Here is a 22,390-nt window from a genome sequence, read left to right as displayed (position 1 = left end):
GGAAACACAATCAAACTGAGGCAGAAGGTATGACTGACATTTTTATAATGGTGGACTATTGGGCTTCCTGTTTCAGGTGGGAGCAGCCTCTCTCTCAAAAGTGGCCCTGGAAGACAATTTGAGAGAAAAAAAAAAAAACACTCAAAGGCTGTTAGGCCAACATGTATTCAGCTAGACGTTTTTAGTAAAAAAAAATCCCAATAGGCGTAGATTGATTGGTTTGCGAAAAAGTTAGTCTACAAACTTTGGAATGGCTTTAAAAAAAATGTATTATTTTTACTAGTAATGGTGGCGATCAGCGATTTTTAGTGGCACAGCGACATTGCGGCAGACAGATCTAACACCAAGTGACACTTTGGGACCAGTGACACCAATATAATGCCCATAAAAATGCACAGTCACTGTACTGACACTGTCAGGGAAGGGGTTATCAGGGGTTATCAAAGGGTCAAATGTGTTACCTGGGAGTCCTTGCTAAATGTGTGGGGGGTGCTTTAACAGGTGGGGGGGGGGGGACAGATCTGTGTTCCTGATTAGCAGGAATAATATCTCAATCTTTCCCTCTGACAGAATGGTGATCTGCCGTTTGTTCTGTCACTCTCAGAAACGATTGCTGGTGAACAAAGACGTACAAGTATGCGATTTCATGCTGAAGGGCTGCCCTGTCGTAGTTTACGTATGTGGGGCGGTTTGGAAGAAGTTAAAGAAAATACCAAATTTTGGGTTGTCCCCAGAAAAGTAAAAAGGGGGAATGTATAATCACCCTCATTTCTACCCTCTCCCTACTACTGCGCCCATCACCCCCTGCAAATACTGAACCAACATGCGGACCTAAACATCAGGACAGTGAGGCATGTGCACTCATACTAATAACTCTCCCATCTTGCATCCTCACCCTCCTAATGTCTGGGGATATTTCCCCCAATCCTGGCCCTTCATTCTCCACATCTGGCACCCTACCTCTTTTGGCAACCAACAGCTGCAATCCAATTCCTATCCCCCTGCTTCCAGAAACCAGCCCCCCCCCCCCCCCAATCTCATGTGCCCTCTGGAATGCCTGCTCTGTCTGTAACAAGCTCACATTGTGGATGGCATTTGTATCTACTATTCCTTTAACATGCTTGCCATTACTGAAACATTGCTTCAAGATTACGACTCTGCTGCCCTCTACCATGGTGGTCTCCACTGGACTCACTCACGGAAAGGAGGATTCCTTTTAAAAACGACTGAGTACCTTTCAAGTCCTCCCTCTTTATCCCTCTCCTCTTTTGGGACTTACTGTATTTGTCAGTTTTCTCCAATTTTTCTTGCAGTGATTTATTGGCCTCCTGGATTGGTATCACGCTTTGATGAGTTCTCTGCCTGGTTACCCTACTTTCATCTAAAATATCCATCATTCATATTAATGTTAACAGCCTGCTAAATCTCTTTAACCCTTCACTTCTCCATTCTACTAACCACCTCTGATGAAATCTCACCCCTGTACTGCCCTAACCTGGCCACTTCGGTCTACAACAATACTCTCATAGGGGTCCATTCACTAAAGGATTTAAATGCGATATGAAGGTCATGCGACTCATTTTTTTGAAATATCACATGAAAGAGGAGTCAATGCAAAGTAAAATTTTGAATGCGAGTTAAATAGTGCAAAAAAATAAAATAAAACCACCTGCCTACTGGGCAGTTTCACCCCTTTCCTGAAAAGGTAAATTTTCAGCTTTCAGCATTGTTGCAAAATTGTGCAGTAATAAAACACTGTACCCAAATTTAATTTTTATATTTTTTTGGCAGATAAAGCTTTTTGGTGGTATTTCATTGCTACTGATTTTTTATTTTTTGCTAAAAAAAAAAGAAAAAAAAATTACATTTCTGTAATAACATTTTGCAATTAAGTAATTTTTCTTCACTGATGTGCACTGGTGAGGCGGTACTGATGGGGCTGCATGGATAATCAGGGCACTGATTATCAGTGTAAATGTCCCTCATCACAGGAAAGCCAGTTATTGGCTTTCCTTTTCTCACACTGACAGCACTGAGGAAAGGAAAGGTGTAAAACCGGCATTTGTTTACAAGTGATGAGCTGTGATTGGACACAGCTGATAACATGGTAAAGGGCTGCTGGGATTGGCCCTTTACCTTGAGCTGTGGTTAGCTGTGCCCGAAGGACAGAGTGATCACAGTGCACACCTGATGCACCCAAAGGCAGTGGGGAGGGGTTCTGGGAGGATGTCAATAGACGCCCTTCCAGAACTAGATGACAGCGCTGTAGCAGTCTTGACTGTAGCGCGGTCAGAGAGTGGTTAAAGTCAATTAACTAAAGAACACACACACATTCGTTATCACCTGCCAGTAGGCAGTGGGCATTTTAGTGATGTACACAATAATAAGGCCCCCGTCACACTTGTGGGACTTGTCCTGTGACTTGGGACTGCAAAGTCGCATGACAAGTCGTACCCCATGATTTCCAATGAGTACCATTCATATTTGTGCAACTTCAAGTCACAGCGACTTCAAAGTAGTCCCTGCACTAATTTGTTCCAACTTTGATGCGACTTGAGGTCCATAGACCTCAACATTACACAGATGTTGCTTCAAGTTGCGTCAAAGTAATGCAAATTTCAGGTTGTACAAGTGCTGAAAGAGGCCTCAGGCCCCTTTCACATGGTGACGGAGTCCGTTCTGCTCAGTGGGGGATCGATCCGCCGATCCTCGCTGAGCAGGCGGATGACAGCTCCATCTCCGCTCTGTGTGCAGAGACGGAGCTGTCAGATCCTCACTGTCCTCTATGGGGCGATCGGATGAGAACGAACCGCCTGTCCGTTCTCATCCAATCCTCCAGATGGATGGAAAATAGGGTTTCCATCTGTCCAGATTTCACGGACAAGATCGGATAGCAGCAGGTGTCAGCGGAGATGTCTCCGCTGACATCCACTGCCCCATAGGGATACATGGAGCATCCGATCAAGTCCGCCTGACAAACTTGACAGGCGTATCGGATCGCCCGTGTGAAAGGGGCCTTAGGGGAACACCAAGTTAAAAGTATACAGTGTATCAGTGTGAAAATGATGAGATGAAGAGGTTCTGTGAATAAAAGCACCCTAGAATATTTTCAGTTTCACAATATTTCTGTGTGCCTTCCTTTGACTTCCTAATTTGTCATCCCCTGCCTCTACCCACTAACTCACTCACTGCCCAGAAGATTGCCAAACTTCAAAAACAAGATTGATGCTATTTCTAAAGACCTCTCCACTGTACAGATATATTCCCCACTTAAAGTGGAACTACGCTGCCTGTGAGCAGCAAACTAAAACATGATTTAGGTATTTTTATCATACAAAGCAAACTCACCCATATATTCATGTCTCCGTCCTTTATTATGATGAGAAATCACTTTGAAAAACACCCCTCTAGCATTTCTGGCCATGGCCATCTTTAAGGACAGATTAATTTACTTCCTGGAATCCGGAAGCCATCTGCCCTTAGCTCAGGCAGAAAGGTGTGCTTAGCTGGAAAAGCCCCTGAGCCAAGCCCTCCACTGGCTTCCGATAGCCCAGCAAATTAAATTAAAAATACTAACATACAAAGCCATTAATAACCCTACCCCGAGCTACATGACTAATCTCAAATAATCACCCAAACTGTCCTTTACGCTCCTCCGACCTCCTGCTCTCAAGCACTCTCGTCTTCTCCTACCATGCTTAAATCCAGGACTTCTCCAGAGCCTCTTCCATCCTCTGGAACTCTACCGTTCTCCTACTCTGGCTACCTTTAGGTGATCTCTGAAAACTTATCTCTTCAGGGAAACCAATCTCAAATCCACCTAACTGAACTTTTAATTCTTACATCAGCTCATCCCCCATAGTTAACTTTTGTGCCACTTGTCCCACCCTATTAGATTGTAAGTCCTTATGAGCAGAGCCCTTTTGTTATTTAATTGTATTGCAACTGTACCATCTCTCTTTATTGTGAAGTTCTGTGCAAACTGTTGGCACTATATAATTTTTTTTTTTTTTTAATTAGGTTGCCTGTAGCTATATACTATTACCTTTGGCTAAATATCGAGCAGGGCAGAAGCCAATGTAACAAGGAAAATTAGGATTTAGTGCTCCAAACACATGAGAAAGAAAATGTCTTTACTTACAGTTGTCTGCTCCAGTGCTGGAGTTGTTGGCCAAACTGAGTGAAGTACCTTATTGGAGAAGAAAAGATCACTGAGTCCAACCATGTACATTTATAATGGAGCAGGTGAAGGCTGTTCTAAGGTTTCATTCAGATGAGTGTTGAGACTCATTCTGTGTGCAGTCTGCATTTGTTATCAAGTTTGCACGGACACAGCAAGGTCAAAATTTGGGAGGAGCAGGTGGACGGATCCGAACACAAGCAGTGTGCACTCGGATCCATGCACCAGCTCCTGCATGCAAGTCAATTTTGACATTTGGCTGTGTCCATACAGCTGCTGAATTTGCATCCACCGTTTCAGGCAGCCTGGGATGAATGCAGGTACAATAACAAATGCAGACTGCTTGCAGAATGGTCTGCATGAAGCCTAAGTGTCTAAGACTTTCCAGCCATTCTAGCACCATCTTAGACCCAACTTACTTGGACAAGCAATGTCTAAAATAAGCTTCTGCAAAGCATTTTTGAAGCTTAAAGCGTAACTCCACTTTTGTTGAGAAAAAAAAAAAAAAAAAAATCCCCTCTGGGTGATCTCTACATTGCAGGGATTTTTAAAAAACCTTTGTCGCAGATTCCTACCTATTGGTATTCTGAAGAAATCCATGTTTGTTTCTCTGTGCTGAGTGGGTCTAATGGGAGTGTTTTCATAATAATCCATCAGCTGTGGCAGCTACAGGGCTCTAATGAGGAAAGCTGTATCCTTTAGATGTGTTCCTATTGGGAGTATCACCAAAAATGCCATTTTTGTTGCAGGGGATGCCTGAAATCTGACTTGTATCTTAGGCAGACAAGCAGGAAATTATGTTTCTGGGGTGTGTTCAGCACACACTCTACAGTACCAGGTAGCCATATTGCATTACATTTTCAGAACATTACAACAGCTGCAGATTGAAAAGAAAAAGGCAATTTTTAAGAGCATTCAATTACAATAGGATTTGTGTCGCAATTGTATGTGCTATATTGTTTCTTCTTTATTTGCAGATTTTTTTCCCCACGAAAAGCCGAGTTAGGCTTACCGGTATTTCCTTTTCCGAGAGTCTTCCAGGACAGCCCATGAGACCTAGGGCTCCTCCTACCAGGACCGGAAACACGTTAACCCCACCAGATAAGGCGGTCCCTCCAGGACTCACCTTCAGTATTTCTCAAGAACCATAGGACATTCCTGTAAAACATATGCATAATACTAGACATCACCGGGTGGGAATTCGGCTGTCCTGGAAGACTCTCAGAAAAGGAGTTACCGGTAAGCCTAACTCCGCTTTTCTCCAGTCTTCCAGGACAGCCCATGAGACAATGAGCCAGAACTTACCAGTCTAGGGAGGGACTACTGCCTGGAGAACCTTTCGACCAGACGCCTGCTCTTGGGAAGAGAGGAGGTCCAGGCGATAAGGTCTAACAAAGGTCGAAAAATTAGACCAGGTAGCTGCCTTACATATTTGTTCTGGCAAGGCACCAGCACTTTCAGGCCACGATGTGGACAAAGCCCTTGTTGAATGTGCATTGGCAAAAGGTGGAGCAACAGTCTAAACTCTGTAGGCTGCAGAAATTGCCTGCTTTATCCACCTGGCTATGGTGGCCTTAGAGGCTCCATTACCCTTGTGTGTGCCTGAAAAAAAGGTTTTCAGACTTCCTAAAGCTCTTGGTGACCTCTAGATAGGCCAGAAGAACCCTTCTGACATCCAAAAAAATTAAAATCTTTTTCTTTGTACTTTTTTGGAGAATTACAAAAGGTTGGTAGTACAATATCCTGTGATCTATGAAAGGAAGTGGCTACTTTAAGCAAAAACCCTGGATCGGTTTTTAACACTACTCTATCATCACAAATTATAAGGAAAGGCTCCCCAATTGAGAGGGCCTAAAGTTCAGGAATGCAGTCTTTAGTGTGATCAATTTCACTGGCAAATCTTTCAGAGGCTCAAAAGGAACGGTCACCAAGGCCTGAAGGACTAGACATAGGTTCCAGGTAGAACAAGATCTGACCATTACTGGTTTTGTCCTGGCGATAGCCCTAAAAAACCTTGCTATAATCAGTGTCTCCAGAAGGGAGTACTGGAGAAAAACACTAATGGCCACAGCCTGTACTTTTAAAGTACTAAAGGATAGACCCTTGTCAGCACCCTCCTGAAAAAAATTCCAAAATGGATGGGACGTCAGGGAATACTTTTTAATTCTCAGATACCCAAGAGTTTAATCTCTTCCAAACTTTGCAGTATATAGCTCTAGTGGTAGGTTTTCTAGAACTAACTAGAGTTTTCACAACTTTGTCTGAGAATCCCTGGGAGCTTAGTATCTGCTCTTCAGATGCCAAGCTATCAAGTTTAAGGATGCCACCTGAGGATGAGCTATCAGACCTTGAGTCAGCAGGTCCTCTCAAAGGTAGAGCCATTGAAGGCTCCGAGGCTAGTGCCTGTGGGCATGAAAACCAGTGCCATTTGTGCCAAGAGGGCGCTATCAGAATCAAGTTGGTGTCCTCCAAGAGAAATTTACGGAGGACTTCTGGGATTAATCTGATAGGAGGAAAAGCATAACAGAGGTTGAACGGCCAAGGATTTGCAAAGGCGGCGATCCCCAACGATTGATCCCTTAGATTCAGGGGAAAAAGATTTATTGGTTTTGGTATATGTTTGGGTTGCAAAGAGGTCTACTCCTGGGAGACCCCACCTGGCAGAAATTTGCACAAAAATTTCCGGGTTGAGGGGCCAAATGTCCCGATACACCTGGTAGCGGTTGAGGTGATCTGGCAAACAATTCTGAGCCCCTTTCAAATGAATTGCTGAAATGGAGGCCAGATTCGCCTCAGCCCAAGAAAATCTTTTGGGCTATAGACCAACATTTGACTTCTTGTACCCCCGTTTGTTGAGGCATGGTACGGTTGCAATGTTGTCGGAGCGGATCTGCAGATGGCGTCCTCTGACGTCTGCCTGAAAAACCTCTAAGGCTCTCTGCACTGCCAGGAGCTCTCTTTGATTTGAGGACGCTCCTGCTTCCAACGGGGACCATTCTCCCTGTGCTATTTTGTCTTGAAGAGGGGCACCCCATCCGAAAGAGTTTGCACCTGTTATTCTTTGTTATATCGGAATGACCCATTCCAACCCTCTTGTGAGGTGAAATGGCGGCCTCCACAACCACAGGGTTCCCTTTATTTTGAAGGGGATTTTTACCTTCAATTCCAAGGAACTTGGGAGACCCGTCCCAGATTCCTAATAGGAATAGTTGAAGAGGGCGTTGTTGAAACCGTGCCCAAGGCACGGCCCGAAAATAGCAGGTCATAAGGACTATGGCTCTTGAAACATCTGAGCGAGATCCACTGGTTGGTCTGCACGGAGGCCATTTGAGCCATTTTTAAAAAACCTTTACCCTCGGAAGAAAAATCTTTTGATCTAGTGAGGAAATCTCGTACCCGAGGTATTTTACTTTTTGAGAAGGTTTTAGAGAAGATTTCTCTTTGTTGACCAACCAGCCTAGCGCCCCAAGGAACTCCTGAACCATCTGGAGATCCTCCTCTAGTTTTTGATATGAATCTGCCACTACTAGGAGGTCATCCAGGTATGCGATTATCACAATTGATTTTTGTCTTAACGGGGCCAATGCTTCCCTAAGGATTTTTGTAAAGATGCGTGGGGCTGACAATCAGAAGGGCAGGGCTTGGAACTGGAAATGTCGAATCTCTGGTCCTAGCCTTAATGCTAGTCGTAGAAACTTCTGGTATGCTGGGTAAATGGGGATGTGGAAGCATCCTTCAAGCCCAACGTTGCCATGAAGCACCCCTGGCAAATTTCGTCGCTAGCCTGTGAGGCTCTAGGGAGCGAGCGCCCGCCACCAGAGGCGCGGTCACGGACCCCCCGCGCGTGTGCCCGGCGGATCGCGATCTTCCGTTACACCAGAAGAAAAGGCAGGCAGCTAATGTACACAAAGCCGCCTGTCATTCTTCCCTGTGTAAGAATGGAGATCAGACGGTTCTACTATGTAGAACCGTTGATCTCTGTTCTTACACTAGTAGCCACAGCCAATCACAGTTAGAAACACGCCCCTAGGACACACTTAACCCACCCCTCTCCAATACAGTTAACTCCTTCACTGCCAGTGTCATTTTTACAGTAACAGTGCATATGTATAGCACTGATTACTGCAGTAATGTCACTGGTAACCCCAAAAGTGTCAAAAATGTCAGTCAAGGGTCCGATCTGTCCGCCGTAATGTTGCAGTTCCGCAAAAAAAAAAAAAAAAAAAAAAAAAGACAAAAATCTTTCCCTTTGTTAGTAAACGCGATAACTTTTGCGCAAACCAATCAAAATAAGCTTTTTGCGATTTTTTTTACCAAACATATGTAGCATAAAACAAATTGGCCGAAAATGTTAAATTATGATTTTTACATTTTTTTGGGGAATTTCATATAAAAAAATTTGAAAAATATTGTTAGTTTTGCAAAATTGACGCTTTTTTTGTTTATAGCGCATGATCAAAAAAAAAAAAAAAAAATCGCACAGGTGATCAAATACCACCAAAAGAAAGCTCTGCTTGTGGGGAAAAAAAGGATGTCAAATTTGTTTAGGTACAGCGTCGCACGACCGCGCAATTGTCCGTTAAAGTCACGCAGTGCTGAATCGCAAAATAGGCCCTGGTCAGGAAGGGGGTAAAATCTTCCGGGGCTTAAGTGGTTAAAGCAGACACCAAGCAGCTTTCTTGGGGTTTCATATGAATGGCAAACCAGATGTTTATAATAAGGAAGTTCTGACCCCTGAAAAGCCCTTTTTAACCACTTGACCTCCAGAAGATTTAACCCATTACTTTAAAATTGCACGGTAATGAAATGCTGTACCCAAATAAAATGAATGTCCTTTTTTCCCCACACCTAGAGCTTTCTTTTGGTGGTATTTGATCACCTCTGTGGTTTTTATTTTTGCTCTATAAACAAAAAAGGCTGACAATTAAAAAAAAAAAAAAATAATTTTTTAAATTCCTGCCATAAAACATATCCAATAAACAAAAATATTTGATTTCTTCATCAATTTGGGCCAATATGTATTCAGGTACATTTTTTTTTTTACCCAAAGAGTATATTGATCGTTATAGCATCTACAAACTATGGGATATATTTATGACATTTTTGTCTCTTTTTCTAGAAATGGTGGTGATCAGAGACAAAGCGGGACTTTGATATAGCGGACTATCTGGCACTGGCACTTGAGAACCAGGGACACTAATACAATGATCAGTGCTAAAAATAAGCAGTCATTGTACTAATGACACTGGCTGGGAAGAGGTTAACATCAGGGCACTCAAAGGGTTACTTATGTACCCAGCCTGTGCTTTTACTATGGGAAGACATGGATCCTGGTCCATGATCCATGCCTTCCCTACTGAAGGAACGGCAATCTGCCTTGTACGGAATGATTGGCGGGTGCCGGGGGACATCGAATACATGGTACCCGCAGATCAGCTCCCGCTGTGTATAATCACAGTGTGAGCGGGCCGTCGGCAGTGCGCATGCACTCTGTATTTAGTGTAATTTAGTGTACTTATGAATGCTGCATTCTGTTCACGGTGCACTCCTCAACCCTGCAATCTGTACATAGCACACTGCTGAATTCTGCACTTTGTATGTAGCACACAGCTCAACTCTGCACTGTTTGCAGTGCACAGCTCAAACCCTGCACTCCATGTGTAATGCACTCCTTAACTCTGCACTCTGCATGTAGCACACTGGGGGGGGGGGGGTTGATGTTGAAGACAAGTGGTGCGATCGGGGCATGATAAAGATCCTGCTCCTTATCTCTTAGGAAAAAAAAACCCTGTAGCCATAGGCCTCATTTACACTTGTATTTCTAACTGCTCCCCCTTCTACTGCATGCCCTTGAAGACAAAGCTGCATTTGGTTTCGAGGCAGGGTCAGGGGAGGGGCCAGGGGTGTGGTTGAGGGCAGGGCCAGGGGTGGGGTTAAAGGGGGCCCCTGACAGGTAGGCTGTACTGGGCAGCACATTAACCACACCGGGATGCAATGGATAAGGATGTCAAGTGAACATCCAGTATAGAAAAGGTTAAAGCGGAGTTCCACCCTGGATTTTTTTTTTAATACCCCCGGGACAGTCAGGGCTAGTGCATTCCACAATGGCTAGCCTCTGATCTGTCCCGGGTTGCACTTACCTGTTAGGACAAATACTTACCTTGCAAACGTCTTGTCCAGCGCTGCCATCTCAGATGTGGGCAGCTTGAAGCCAGCGAGATCCCCTTCGGCATCTTCTTCCGCCTTCTTTGGTCCCACGATGCTCTGCGCCGGCCCCGACATCACTTCCGGGTCGCGCGCGTCATCCCTCTACAGCTTCTGGGCATGCCCAGAAGCTGTTTAGAAGGGGATGACGCGCGCGACCCGGAACTGACGTCGGGGCCGGTGCAGGCGCAATGATTCCTGGGAGCTATGACATTCAGCTCCCAGGAATCATTGCAGAGCCAGGAAGTGACGACGGGCCGCGGCCGAGGAAGGAGGAAGAAGGAAGTAAGGTAAGTATTTTTTCTTCGCTACGAGGTAAGTAAAAAAAAAAAAAAAAATATGCGATTATCCATTTCTTTTTCAGGTGACCCGGAGCGAGAAGATGGAGGTAAGTATAAAAATAGGGTGGAACTCCACTTTAACAATTTATTTGTATTGATAACCGAAAAACAAAGTACATAAAATGCTTACATCCCCCTGGGCTGGAGTGGACAAGGGCACCTGGCAGCAAGCAACACGAGTGCGAGGAGGTCAGTCTCCCAGGACTGCTGAGCAGTGTGTGCACAAAGCCGGAAACCAGCCGGCGCGAGGATGAGAGGACTGCTGTAGTTCCGTAGTGGTGACATCAGCCGGACAGGCCCCACTTGCGGGGAAATACCAGGAACCAGGGTGGACCACAAGCTATATGGTTGCCATGACTACATGTTTCGCGCTACGCACTTTATCAGGTCATCTTTTATCCATATCAGCACCCTTCCTATGCTCGTTGGCTAGCAGCAGAAAAAACGCTGGGGAGCCTCACAGGCTTCTTTCTATCCCTCCACCCTAAAGGCACCCCAGGAGCGCCAGATTTGTGATTATTGCTTTGACTTCTGGACTGGAATTTTTCCTATGGCTGCCCTGGGTGCGAATCTCTTTACTGAGCCATTAGTTGGCTAACAGCAGAACAACCACTGGGGAGCCTGACAGGCTTACTTCTATCCCTCCACCCTACAAGCATCCCATGAGCGCCTGGTTTGTAAATATTGCTTTGTACTGGGCCCCCATGATTTCTAACAGTGGCCCTGCTGGTGTGCATCTAAATGCTTATGGTTAAGGTCATATGCTGGATCCAGTATTCTTCTGCTTCCAACTACTGTCCTGGATGGAACCTCCATTTGTGCTGGAGACCTTGCTGGACTGATCAGCTCAGTCACTAGTTGTTGATGGATGTGGGCGGGTAGAGAGCTCCTCCAGTAGGTCGTGCCTACTGGAGGTGTCATTTTTCATGTGTGTTGGGAAAGGTTCCCATTTACTAGATGGCAGCAACAGCCCTAAAGGAGGGAAGAGTCCTTTCCCCCAAAACCACGTTTGCTTGATGTGCTTGTCGTTCCTGTCAATAAAACCTTTTTAATCTACCATCAAATTTGTATTCCTTTGGACACCGTGCATTTCTTTCTTCCTCATTTTCCCTGACCAGGGTGGAGGCATTGCCAGCTTTATTATTAATCCCACGTCTACCTAGCGAAGGTTCTGGTTCTCATTTACCTACAGGTTTAGTGTAATATCCTGTTTGGGGAGGGATATTTCTCATAAACCACCCCCTGCATAATGCAGTAAAGAATACATTTAAATAGGGATCAAGTTAGAAATATTATATAAATAAAATCTACAGTATAGCTTTTGAAAGTTATTAAAGCGATTAGAAAAATTTTAACTGCAAGGCAATGTCATAATGTGCTACTTCTCTTCGAAAGAAGCCTTCCTGTGGTGCGCTGTAACCTCTGAAGGCGCTTCCATCTTCACCCGGTCTTCCTTCCGGGTATGTGGACTCCAGCTGTATGAGTGGCCATGAGGACACAGTTTATGCCACGGGACTCTGAAGGAACAGCATGGCTACACTGCTCCTTCAGAACGCATTCGCCGGTGACGTCACCGGCTAAATCTACAGTAGATATGGTACACGTTTTAGGAGATATTTACAGTACCTATAGGTAAGCCTTATATGCTTACCTATACGTAAAATTCATTCACTGACGTTTACTCCCACTTTAAAATAGAGGTGTATTACATGGACTTCAATAATGTTTCCAAGTTTAAAAAAAAAAAAACTTGTTATACTGACCTGCTCTGTGCAACAGTTTTGCACAGAGCAGACCCAATCAACCTCTTCTGGGGGGGCCCCCCCGTCAGCGCTCCTCCTTTTCTTCATGTGCCACCATAGAAATCAACTTCCTATGGCGGCACGTGTGAAGGCTCGATCCCGAGCCGAGTTGTGTGTATGGACATATCAAGACTCCGCCTCGCCCCCGGTTACTGAATTTGATTGACAGCAGGAGCCAATGCCTCCTGCAGATAAATTAGACCTGAATGGAGATCGGGCTCAGGTAAAGTATTTAGGGGGGGCACTGCATAGAAAAAGTTTTATGCAGAGAATGCATTAAGGTAAAAAGTTTTTTTTTCTGATTAAAAAAAAAAAAAAAAAAACACAAGCTGCAGCACTAGTTCTACATCTGTGAAAGCCAGCTGAAGCACACTTGTAGCTGCTTTCACCCCCATTCACACTGGAGCTACTTGCCATGCGATTTGACAGGTCAAATCACACCCTATAGTCGGCAATGGCACTGTTCAAATCGGTGCGATGCTGACTTTGCAGAGCTGCATCAATTTGAAAATAGTTCCTGCACTACTTTTGGGGATGTCGGGTATGACTTCTATAGACAGCTGTGCATGAAGCTGCACAGATGTCTTCCAAGTTGTACCTGAAAGCTGCATTCAGTGTGAATGAGGGCTAAAAGTGGCATTTACCATCTCAAACTTGAGCCGATAGGTTCACAAAAGCAGCTATAAGCTCAAAAAAACAAATGCTTTATGAAAGCTTGTTGTACACACTGCTGTCCTACAAGCTAACGTTGATATTCAGGCATTCATTCCATTCAATAATATGAAAGAGTAAGAAAGAATTTGATAGACAAATAAAAAGAGGATACCCCCGATTGTTTGGGACTATGAATGCCACCTGACACTAAAGAACACTCCATTCCCAGCACGGACTAAAGATGTCTATACTCTAAGATATTTTGCATACCGGGCTGATAATCACATTCCACATCCGCATGACCTCTTGCCATGCGACTACTCGCCTATTATAGGTTTTCAATATTCCTTTATACACCTCTGTAAGGACTCCACTGGGGTTGTCCCTATTGGATCATCTGTGGATCATTGTGGCGCCCATTGGCTCACGACACTGCAGCCATTCTATACCCTTTCCAGCATTCTTACCCATTAAACTACATGTATATTGGAAATCAGGCAATTCCTCTTATCGGTATACTTACCGTTTTTTAAATGACAGCTCATCCCCATCTATATGAAGACCCCAATGGCACATCTCGTGTTTTGAACTCTGGCTGACCCCTGAAGAAGGGTATTCACCCTAAACGCGTAGGGTCTTTTACGGTTCTCCTCACCATTTGTACCTGGGAGTCTTCCATATTGAGGGTGATCTTTCCATGCATGCAATTTTTAACCTGTGTTTTTTCATCTACCACCTGTATATTGGTTGTATTGACAATCTGTTTTTCTTTGTACAAAATAAAGTTTTGATATATTTTACTCCTTAGTTGTGTTCTTTAGTGTCAAGTGGCATTCATAGTCCCAAACCATCGGGGGTATCCTCCTTTTCTCTACTTACCGGGATGATGGCCATTGACACTAGGTACTAGGTGATGGGATAAAAAATCTTTGATAGACAAAGAAAATATAAAATACCTGCAACCAGAAGAAAGAATGCACCAAACATTGCGGATATTCTTTGGATGGCTCCTGCAAAACATACAACTTGTAGAATGGTATCTGGAATGATAAAAGGGCATCAAATTGGGTGAACATTTCAGGCATATTCACATTGGATGGCTTATGGTGTATGTTGGTGTAGTTTCCAGTGGGGGAATGTAAAGACATGAGAAAATCCAGTGGGTTTGCAGTCAGGTAAGCTGTATTTTGGATGCACTGGCTTGCATTTTGCTATTATAACCAACTTAAACATGTGGAGGCACATTCACCCAGCCACTGTGAACACTGAATTCTAGTGGGTAAAGATTCAACAGACTCACTGCTGCTCAACCCTGGATTGCCTAAGGCTGGTTTCACACTGGAGCGATGCAGGAAACCTTGCGATTCAGTGCCTGTTCCCGCATTGCACAGTGGTTCACCGCTGGGGGTGTCAAAGTTAACACCCCCAGATTTGTTCGCAGATTGAAGTGCGAAATCTCAAATGATGAACAAATCGAATCGCATAGGTGTGAACACCCATGCGATCCAATAAAAGGGTCCTGCATCAGGATGCGATGCGATTCCAGCCATACAATTTGTATGGCTGGATTCGCATTGCACAGGACGTCACATGTGATCTGCACAGCAATGCGGTATGAATCACATGCGAGGTCTGGCATTGCACTAGTGAACCAAGCCTCAGTTTTTCGTTCAGATTGATGGTGCTCGCAGTCAGTTCCTGATTGCCGCATAGCATTGTTTAAATTTTATAAAGCGGCACACATCCTTGGGATATCAAACACATTTTATTGGTCACAAATGGGATGTACAAGTAGCTTTTAATCATGACCAATAAAAAGTGAGATCCAAGCTTTATAAAAAGAAACCTAAAGTTTATCGTTCTTTTTTTGTATGAAATTATAGTAAGCACTTGAATTTTACTTGTTAAAGCGGTTGTAAACCTAAAAAAAAAACCCCTGCAAGACAAAGGCATAATGAGCTAGTATGCATCGCATACTAGCTCATTATGAATTACTTACCTTAGAACGAAGCCCCAACACGGACCCCCGGACATGGCTGTGGGAGCTGACATGATCCCTCGGCGTCTCTTCCGGGCTCAGCAGCTCCGGCGCTGTGATTGGCCAGAGCTGCGATGACGTCACTCCCGCGCATGCGTGCAGGAGTCATTTTCCGGCAAGCTCCCGGCAAGGAAAGCTGAAGGTCCGCCAGACCTTCAGAGCCCGTGAGCGGCTGCATGCAGTGCAAATATCTCCTAAACCGTGCCGGTTTAGGAGATATTAATTGTACCTACAGGTAAGCCTTATAGGCTTACCTGTAGGTAAAAGTGGAAAAAAGCGGTATACTACCGCTTTAAGGTGAATAGTGATAAAATATTCTGTGCAAAGAAAGAAAGAAAAAAAAATACAATGAAGACCTAAAACAAAAATATTTATATTGCTATTATTAATCCTATATAACCTAAACTTCCAAAATAAGCTAAATGCAAGATTACCAATATTTAAATATGAATAAAACAATGCGAAAATTATATATATATATATATATATATATATATATATATATATATATATATATATATATATATACACACACACACACACATGATAAATCCATATCTATACAAGTTCATGGTACAATAAAATATATATATATTTTTTTTTTGTTTCGTTTTTATTTCTTTTTTTGCCGATTGCAACACTGGTCGTTTGAGCACTTATAGGTCTGGTGATATACTGTATCATTTTTATAATATATATATATATATATATATATATATATAGTAAATATATACTTATATGTATACAAGTTAATTTGATCGTGCCAGTATATGCTTGTTCTTAACACATGTATAGGATATAGATTGATGTGGGTTTGTCTAAATTATTTTAGCAGTTATTGATATATTTATAAAATTTTAAGTGGCATTGCATTTAGTTTATCGTAGTTTAGGTTAGATTATGAAGTTACAAAAAAAAAAAAAAAAAGCCACCAGCAGGGGAAAAGAAAATACACTGCTCTGACAATTGTTTGGGGTTTTAATGCAAACTCATATGGGAGCGCTCCTACTATTAGTGCCATTACATGGCCTGCTTAATTCTTCATTTTATTTTTAACCAAGATTATGTGTAAAAATAGCATTTCTGATTGTTGTAACTCAGCATTGCCCTCTAGGGAAAATTACACAGCCACATCCTCATAGCAAACAGGTTTTATTATAGAAGGCAAACCACACACCACACCTGTATTGCATGACCTTTCAGTATACAATTACATAGCCCTGATGATTAGACTGATCTAAACTTTGTTCACTATATAAAACTTTTTTCTCCCAACACAAGATTTTTTTCCCACAGACTATTCACTATTAAAAGTCAGTACATCACCACCATTAGATATGGGTTATACATATAAACACAAATCTTATTGTGATAATTATCACAAAAGGATTCCCCCAATTTACTCAGGTGGGCCATAACTGTTAGACAATAGGATAATCTATCTGCTCAGAATGGGAGAGATAATGGGCATCCAACAGCAGATAAAACTGCTAATAAAAAAGAGGATTACATACTAGTTACAGAGGAGACCAAATAATCCATACCAATTCACTGCTGGAACCCAGACACCATGTTATTAGAAGGCAAAACCCACCTTTACCTGCCTACTTATACTAGCATGTACTCAGAAAGGTAAGTGACACCATCTGAGTATGATAAAGCTCTGCATGCAGTTAACCTTGTAAGTGCTGGGGCAACCATACCGATATTTGTTTTGTTTTTTTGGGGGGGGGTTTTATGTTCTTAGCTTGGAAATGATGGAGGAAAAGCACTGTATTCAACAAACATTTTAGAAAGTGTTTAAAAAGTGCTGATAAATGTTAGGCATTGTGCAGTTCCAGCCCGGGAGTGCTGAGCGCAGGGACAATTTGATGAGCACACTTTCCTTTACCATTGGGGTGTATTTATAAAAAAAAAATAAACGCATAGCTGTTTGCCCAGTAAAAGATCATGTCATCTGGTTCTGTGCAAATAGGACAAAATAAGAATGTTATAAGGCTATTTCCTGTGCTGTACAAATGTTCTTTCATTGATTTAAAACAGAAAGTACCACATTTGACCACTAAATGGCACTAAATATCATAGGAAATGCCTAAAAATTAGTGATCGACCGATATCGTTTTTTTTAAAGCCGATACCGATATTTTGGCCATTGAATATCGGTATCGGCCAATTTTGGCCGATATTTTTGTACATTTAATTTTTTTTTTTCACAGGTACTGTTGTGGAGGGATATGGGGGTCTAAAAGACCCCAAACCCCTCCTTTGCACTTAAAAGCTTTCAAAACGCCAAGTTTGGCTGTTTTGAATGCTGTCATTTTTTTTAATTTGGCGCCGAATACCCGGAAGTGATGTCATGATATCACTTCCAGGTTTTTACATGGAGACCCGATCAGAGCCGAATGCGGCTTTGATCAGGTCTTCGGCAGCCATGCAGGCTGGTTGGGGCGGGAGACCTAGCGAGCCGCGGAAGGCGGCAGGAGGGGGATGTCCCCTCCCGCTCCTTGTAATGGTCAGCCGCATCGGTTGTCATTACAAGACAGCCGACCGCCGGCTATGGATGCTAGTTCCGGGGTGATGCCTTGGGGAAAGTGCATATCGGCCCCCGATATATCGGCATTGCCCATAATCGGTCGATCCCCACTAAAAATGCTTAGCATCATCTAGTGGCCAAGGTCATATGCGTTAGGGTGTTATCTTAGTGGCCAGTGTGTTGGGGTACCATTGCGGTAAGGCATTCTGGTATGTGTGTTGTGATGGAATGCAGAGAAATGCACATTACTATGTTTTTTTGTAATGCAAATTCAAATAAAATACCTGGGTGTACTTAGTTCTACTGAAGTGCAAAATCTAAATAGGCACTACATCTTTTTAGTAGTCCTACTCTTGTACTACTTCTGCATATTTATAGGCTTTCCAATTACAACTCAAGTCCCTGACAAAAGGCCCCAGGAGCCTGAAGAACCAAAGCCTTGGGCTTCATCCATTCTGTGACTCATGACTGTCTGTCCATAAATTTGATAGGCGTAGCTTCCATATGTCCCTCATTTGGAGAGCCATCTCTCTTTTGGAACCAATTTCTTCCTTAAAAATAGAAGAAAACCCTAACTATAATTATTCCTAAAACTGTTTTCTCTCCCATCTTCCTACCTATCCCGCCTAACCTGTAAAAAAAATAACCTGTATGCTTACCTTTTTTCAATCTACTCTGGGCCAGTTGGTCATATGATCCAGCAGCTCTGTGTAAGGCATGGCAATGGCTGTGAATTCCTGTAACGAAGATGTCACCCATTAGCTCCCATGGCCCAGCCATTGTCGGCACTCCCTCCTCTCCCCTGCAGCAGACACTCACTGACACAGGAGCTGCAGATCATGCGACTGGACTGGAGTAGATTAAAAATAGTAATACGTATAGAATAATAATAATAATAGTGATAATAATAAGTACACACATCTTGTTATACAGGTTATGCAGGATAGGTGGGAATGGGGAGGGGGTACATTTTAAAGAATAATTTTTGTTAGGATTTTTTCCACATTATTTTGTCCATCTATTAAGTTTGATTTTAGTACTGACACCATCCGCTGCCCTACTGACACCGTCCACTGCCCTACTGACACCGTCCACTGCTCTACTAACACCGTCCACTGCTCTACTGACACCGTGCACTGCCCTACTGACACCGTCCACTGCTCTACTGACACCATCCACTGCCCTACTGACACCATCCACTGCCCTACTGACACCGTCCACTGCTCTACTGTCACCGTCCACTGCTCTACTGACACCATCCACTGCCCTACTGACACCATTCACTGCCCTACTGACACCGTCCACTGCCCTCCTGACACCGTCCACTTATCTACTGACACCATCCACTTATCTACTGACACCATCCACTATTCTACTTACACCGTCCACTGCTCTACTGACACCGTCCACTGCCCTACTGACACCGTCCACTGCTCTACTGACACCATCCACTGCCCTACTGACACCATCCACTGCCCTACTGACACCGTCCACTGCTCTACTGTCACCGTCCACTGCTCTACTGACACCATCCACTGCCCTACTGACACGTCCACTGCTCTACTGACCCCATTCACTGCCCTACTGACACCGTCCACTGCCCTCCTGACACCGTCCACTTATCTACTGACACCATCCACTATTCTACTTACACCGTCCACTGCTCTACTGACACCGTCCACTGCCCTACTGACACTGTCCACTGCCCTACTGACACCGTCCACTGCTCTACTGACACCGTGCACTGCCCTACTGACACCGTCCACTGCCCTCCTGACACCGTCCACTTATCTACTACTACTGACACCATCCACTATTCTACTTACACCGTCCACTGCTCTACTGACACCATCCACTGCCCTACTGACACTGTCCACTGCCCTACTGACACCGTCCACTGCTCTACTGACACCGTGCACTGCCCTACTGACACCGTCCACTGCTCTACTGACACCATCCACTGCCCTACTGACACCGTCCACTGCTCTACTGACACCATTCACTGCCCTACTGACACCGTCCACTGCCCTCCTGACACCGTCCACTTATCTACTGACACCATCCACTATTCTACTTACACCGTCCACTGCTCTACTGACACCATCCACTGCCCTACTGACACCATCCACTGCCCTACTGACACCGTCCACTGCCCTACTGACACCGTCCACTGCCCTACTGACACTGTCCACTGCCCTACTGACACTGTCCACTGCCCTACTGACACTGTCCACTGCTCTACTGACACCGCCCACTGATCTAATATACTGTATGTTTTCTTTAACTATCAAAAGTGATTCAGTATGCTTTCATTCAACCTCTATATTACTGAAACTGTTATTTTTAAAGACCAGGTATTCAGGTAACTAGTGAAAAAAAACAAAAATTGGGATTTATCCAATATTATTTTGGATTTTATTTTGTTGCAGTCTGCATAACTGGTGTGGTGCCTCTTGCCTACATACCTTGTGTTAAAAGGTGTCCCTCTTTCTAATAACAGAAAGTTGGAAGGTATGGTGGAAGAGGGTGGAGTCTGTCACCAACTTGTATTTGCATGGTTTCAGAGATTTTAGGGTGCCCTGAAAGGTAGCTAAGGAATATACCGCCATCTTTAGGAGGAATTGAACACTGGCAAACAAAAAAGCTGTTTAGCAATTAGGTATAATCTCTCCCGCTCCCATTTAAGAGCTGTATGTATAGCAGGGGTCTCCAAACTGCGGCCTGAAGACTGGTTTCGACCCTTTGCTAGCCTTTATCTGGCCCTTGGGGCGCTATTCCTCCGAATGATATGAGGCACTATTCCTCCCACTGACACCAATGTTGGGGCCCTATTCCTCTCACTGACGCCAATGATGGGGGTATATTTCCTCCAACTGATGCCAATGATGGGACACTATACCTCACAATCATATGAGGTACTATTGTTCCCACTGACACCAATGATGGGGCACTATTCCTTGTCCTACTGACTATCAACCATGAGGCCATGTTTATTCTCACTGATGCTGGGCCTGAGACATTTTCTACCCCTACTGGCAACAAACCGGCTCCCTAAAGTCTGAAGAACAGTAAACTGGCCCTTTGGAAAGTTTGGAGACCCCTGGTATAGAGGATTTAAAAAATGCTCCAAAGCTGCATTTGGAGAGGAGCGTATGAGCATCATTTACGAGTGCACGCGCCTAAGGCCCAGTTCACACTTGAGCGATTTTCTGCTTGAAGCTCTAAAAGTCCCTCTTTTCCATGAAAATTAAGTTAATCCTATAGAAAAACAATTCCACTGCATTTGTGAATAAGGCTTCAGGGTGCCCAAGAAAGTCCAGCAAGCGCCAGGACCCTCTCCTACAGTTGATTCAACTGCGGGATTGGGGCACCACCAGTGCATGCAATCAACCACCTCCCTGGTATCATGTACCTGGTGGATATTGAGCTGTAGAGGGGGCTTCTCTTGCACCTCCTGTCCAATACCCCTGGTAAAGATGACAGGCGGTGTAGGACACAGAGTGGCACGAGGGCCGGTATAGAAGGTGGTGCCTGGACAGGAGACTGATGGCTGTGGAACACCAGATGAGCACCTGGAACTGGAGCTCTGTGATGATGGATGAGAAGGCAGGAGCGAGGCCGAACACAAGCCAAGGAGTCGTCAACAGCCGGGCAGCGCGGGTACAGGAACGTGAGACAGAAGCAGTGTCAGGATACAAGCCGAAGTCGGTACACAATCTGGCAGTGAGGTACAAAGGCATAAAGACAGAAGCAGGGTCAAACACAGGCCGGGGTCACAGGTAGGCAGGCAGAAGTCCGAAGGAGAGTCAAGGGCAAGCTGGGTCAGTAAGGATAATCCAGAAGCAGGTCAGGGCACAGGTAAACAGGAACAAGCTGAAAGACCACTCAGCAACGTGCTCCTGTCACTGTTCAGCATAAATAGGCCGTTTGGCGCCAAATGCGTGCGTGTGTTTGTGCGTTCGCGCATGCGCATACGCATATTTCTTCCTGTATACCCAGTAATGTGCCTGGGCATACGCACCAACGCCTGTTTGGGTCCAGCTGAACGTCTCTTACACCTGGACAATCATAACAGGTGCCTTGTCTGCAGGACAACACCCACATCTCCCAGCAACTCTAAAGAAGGACATAGTTGTGGGCATACAACGCTTGAGGGCGATATACATATATACAGACCTTTCCAGCAATTGTTCCAGGTCCACCTATTCGATAGCCTTGACTAAGATTGATTTTATCAGGCTCTTTGTCTTATGATCTCTGGTAAGCGCATGAGTGTGTCTTTGTGTACTGAGCACCGTGAAAGAATATTCTACATCTTATCGGTGGAGGACATTCGTTATTCATTTCACTATCTTACACTAAGAGATTTGGCACTTTTATATTGTGTTGTATCTTTTGCACATTTCTTCTATTGAGAATTTTTTCAATCTTCACTATATTTGGGATTAATTGTGTCACAAAATTATTTGTATTAATTGTCACTAATAATATTTTTTTGTGTTTTTCATTCATATACACTGTTTTAATTTAGCACAGCTTTATTTTCATTTACCACCAGTGCAGAGCTTGCTCAGAAATGGTAGCAGGCAGGTGTGAGTGCATCTGCATGCCACTGGTGTATTTAGGTTTTGTACTGCC

General features: G+C 44.1%; 1 protein-coding gene across 1 annotated transcript in view; it reads right to left on the bottom strand.

Annotated features, from left to right (window-relative positions):
* LOC309563324 (protransforming growth factor alpha-like) overlaps positions 1–18,532 on the bottom strand; it is a gene marked incomplete at its 5' end in the record, with an annotated part of 43,191 nt that extends 24,659 nt beyond the window's left edge. Inside the window, one exon of the mRNA XM_082267722.1 lies at positions 18,412–18,532. Within this exon, the coding sequence (XP_082123848.1) occupies positions 18,412–18,532 (121 nt within the window). The remainder of the gene's footprint in view (positions 1–18,411) is intronic.
* Between the last annotated feature and the right edge of the window lie 3,858 nt (positions 18,533–22,390).

Source organism: Pelophylax lessonae (assembly GCF_965119305.1).
Source record: "Pelophylax lessonae genome assembly, chromosome: 9".
NCBI classification, from domain to species: Eukaryota; Metazoa; Chordata; class Amphibia; order Anura; family Ranidae; genus Pelophylax; species Pelophylax lessonae.
This window is presented reverse-complemented; position numbering and strand designations above follow the sequence as displayed.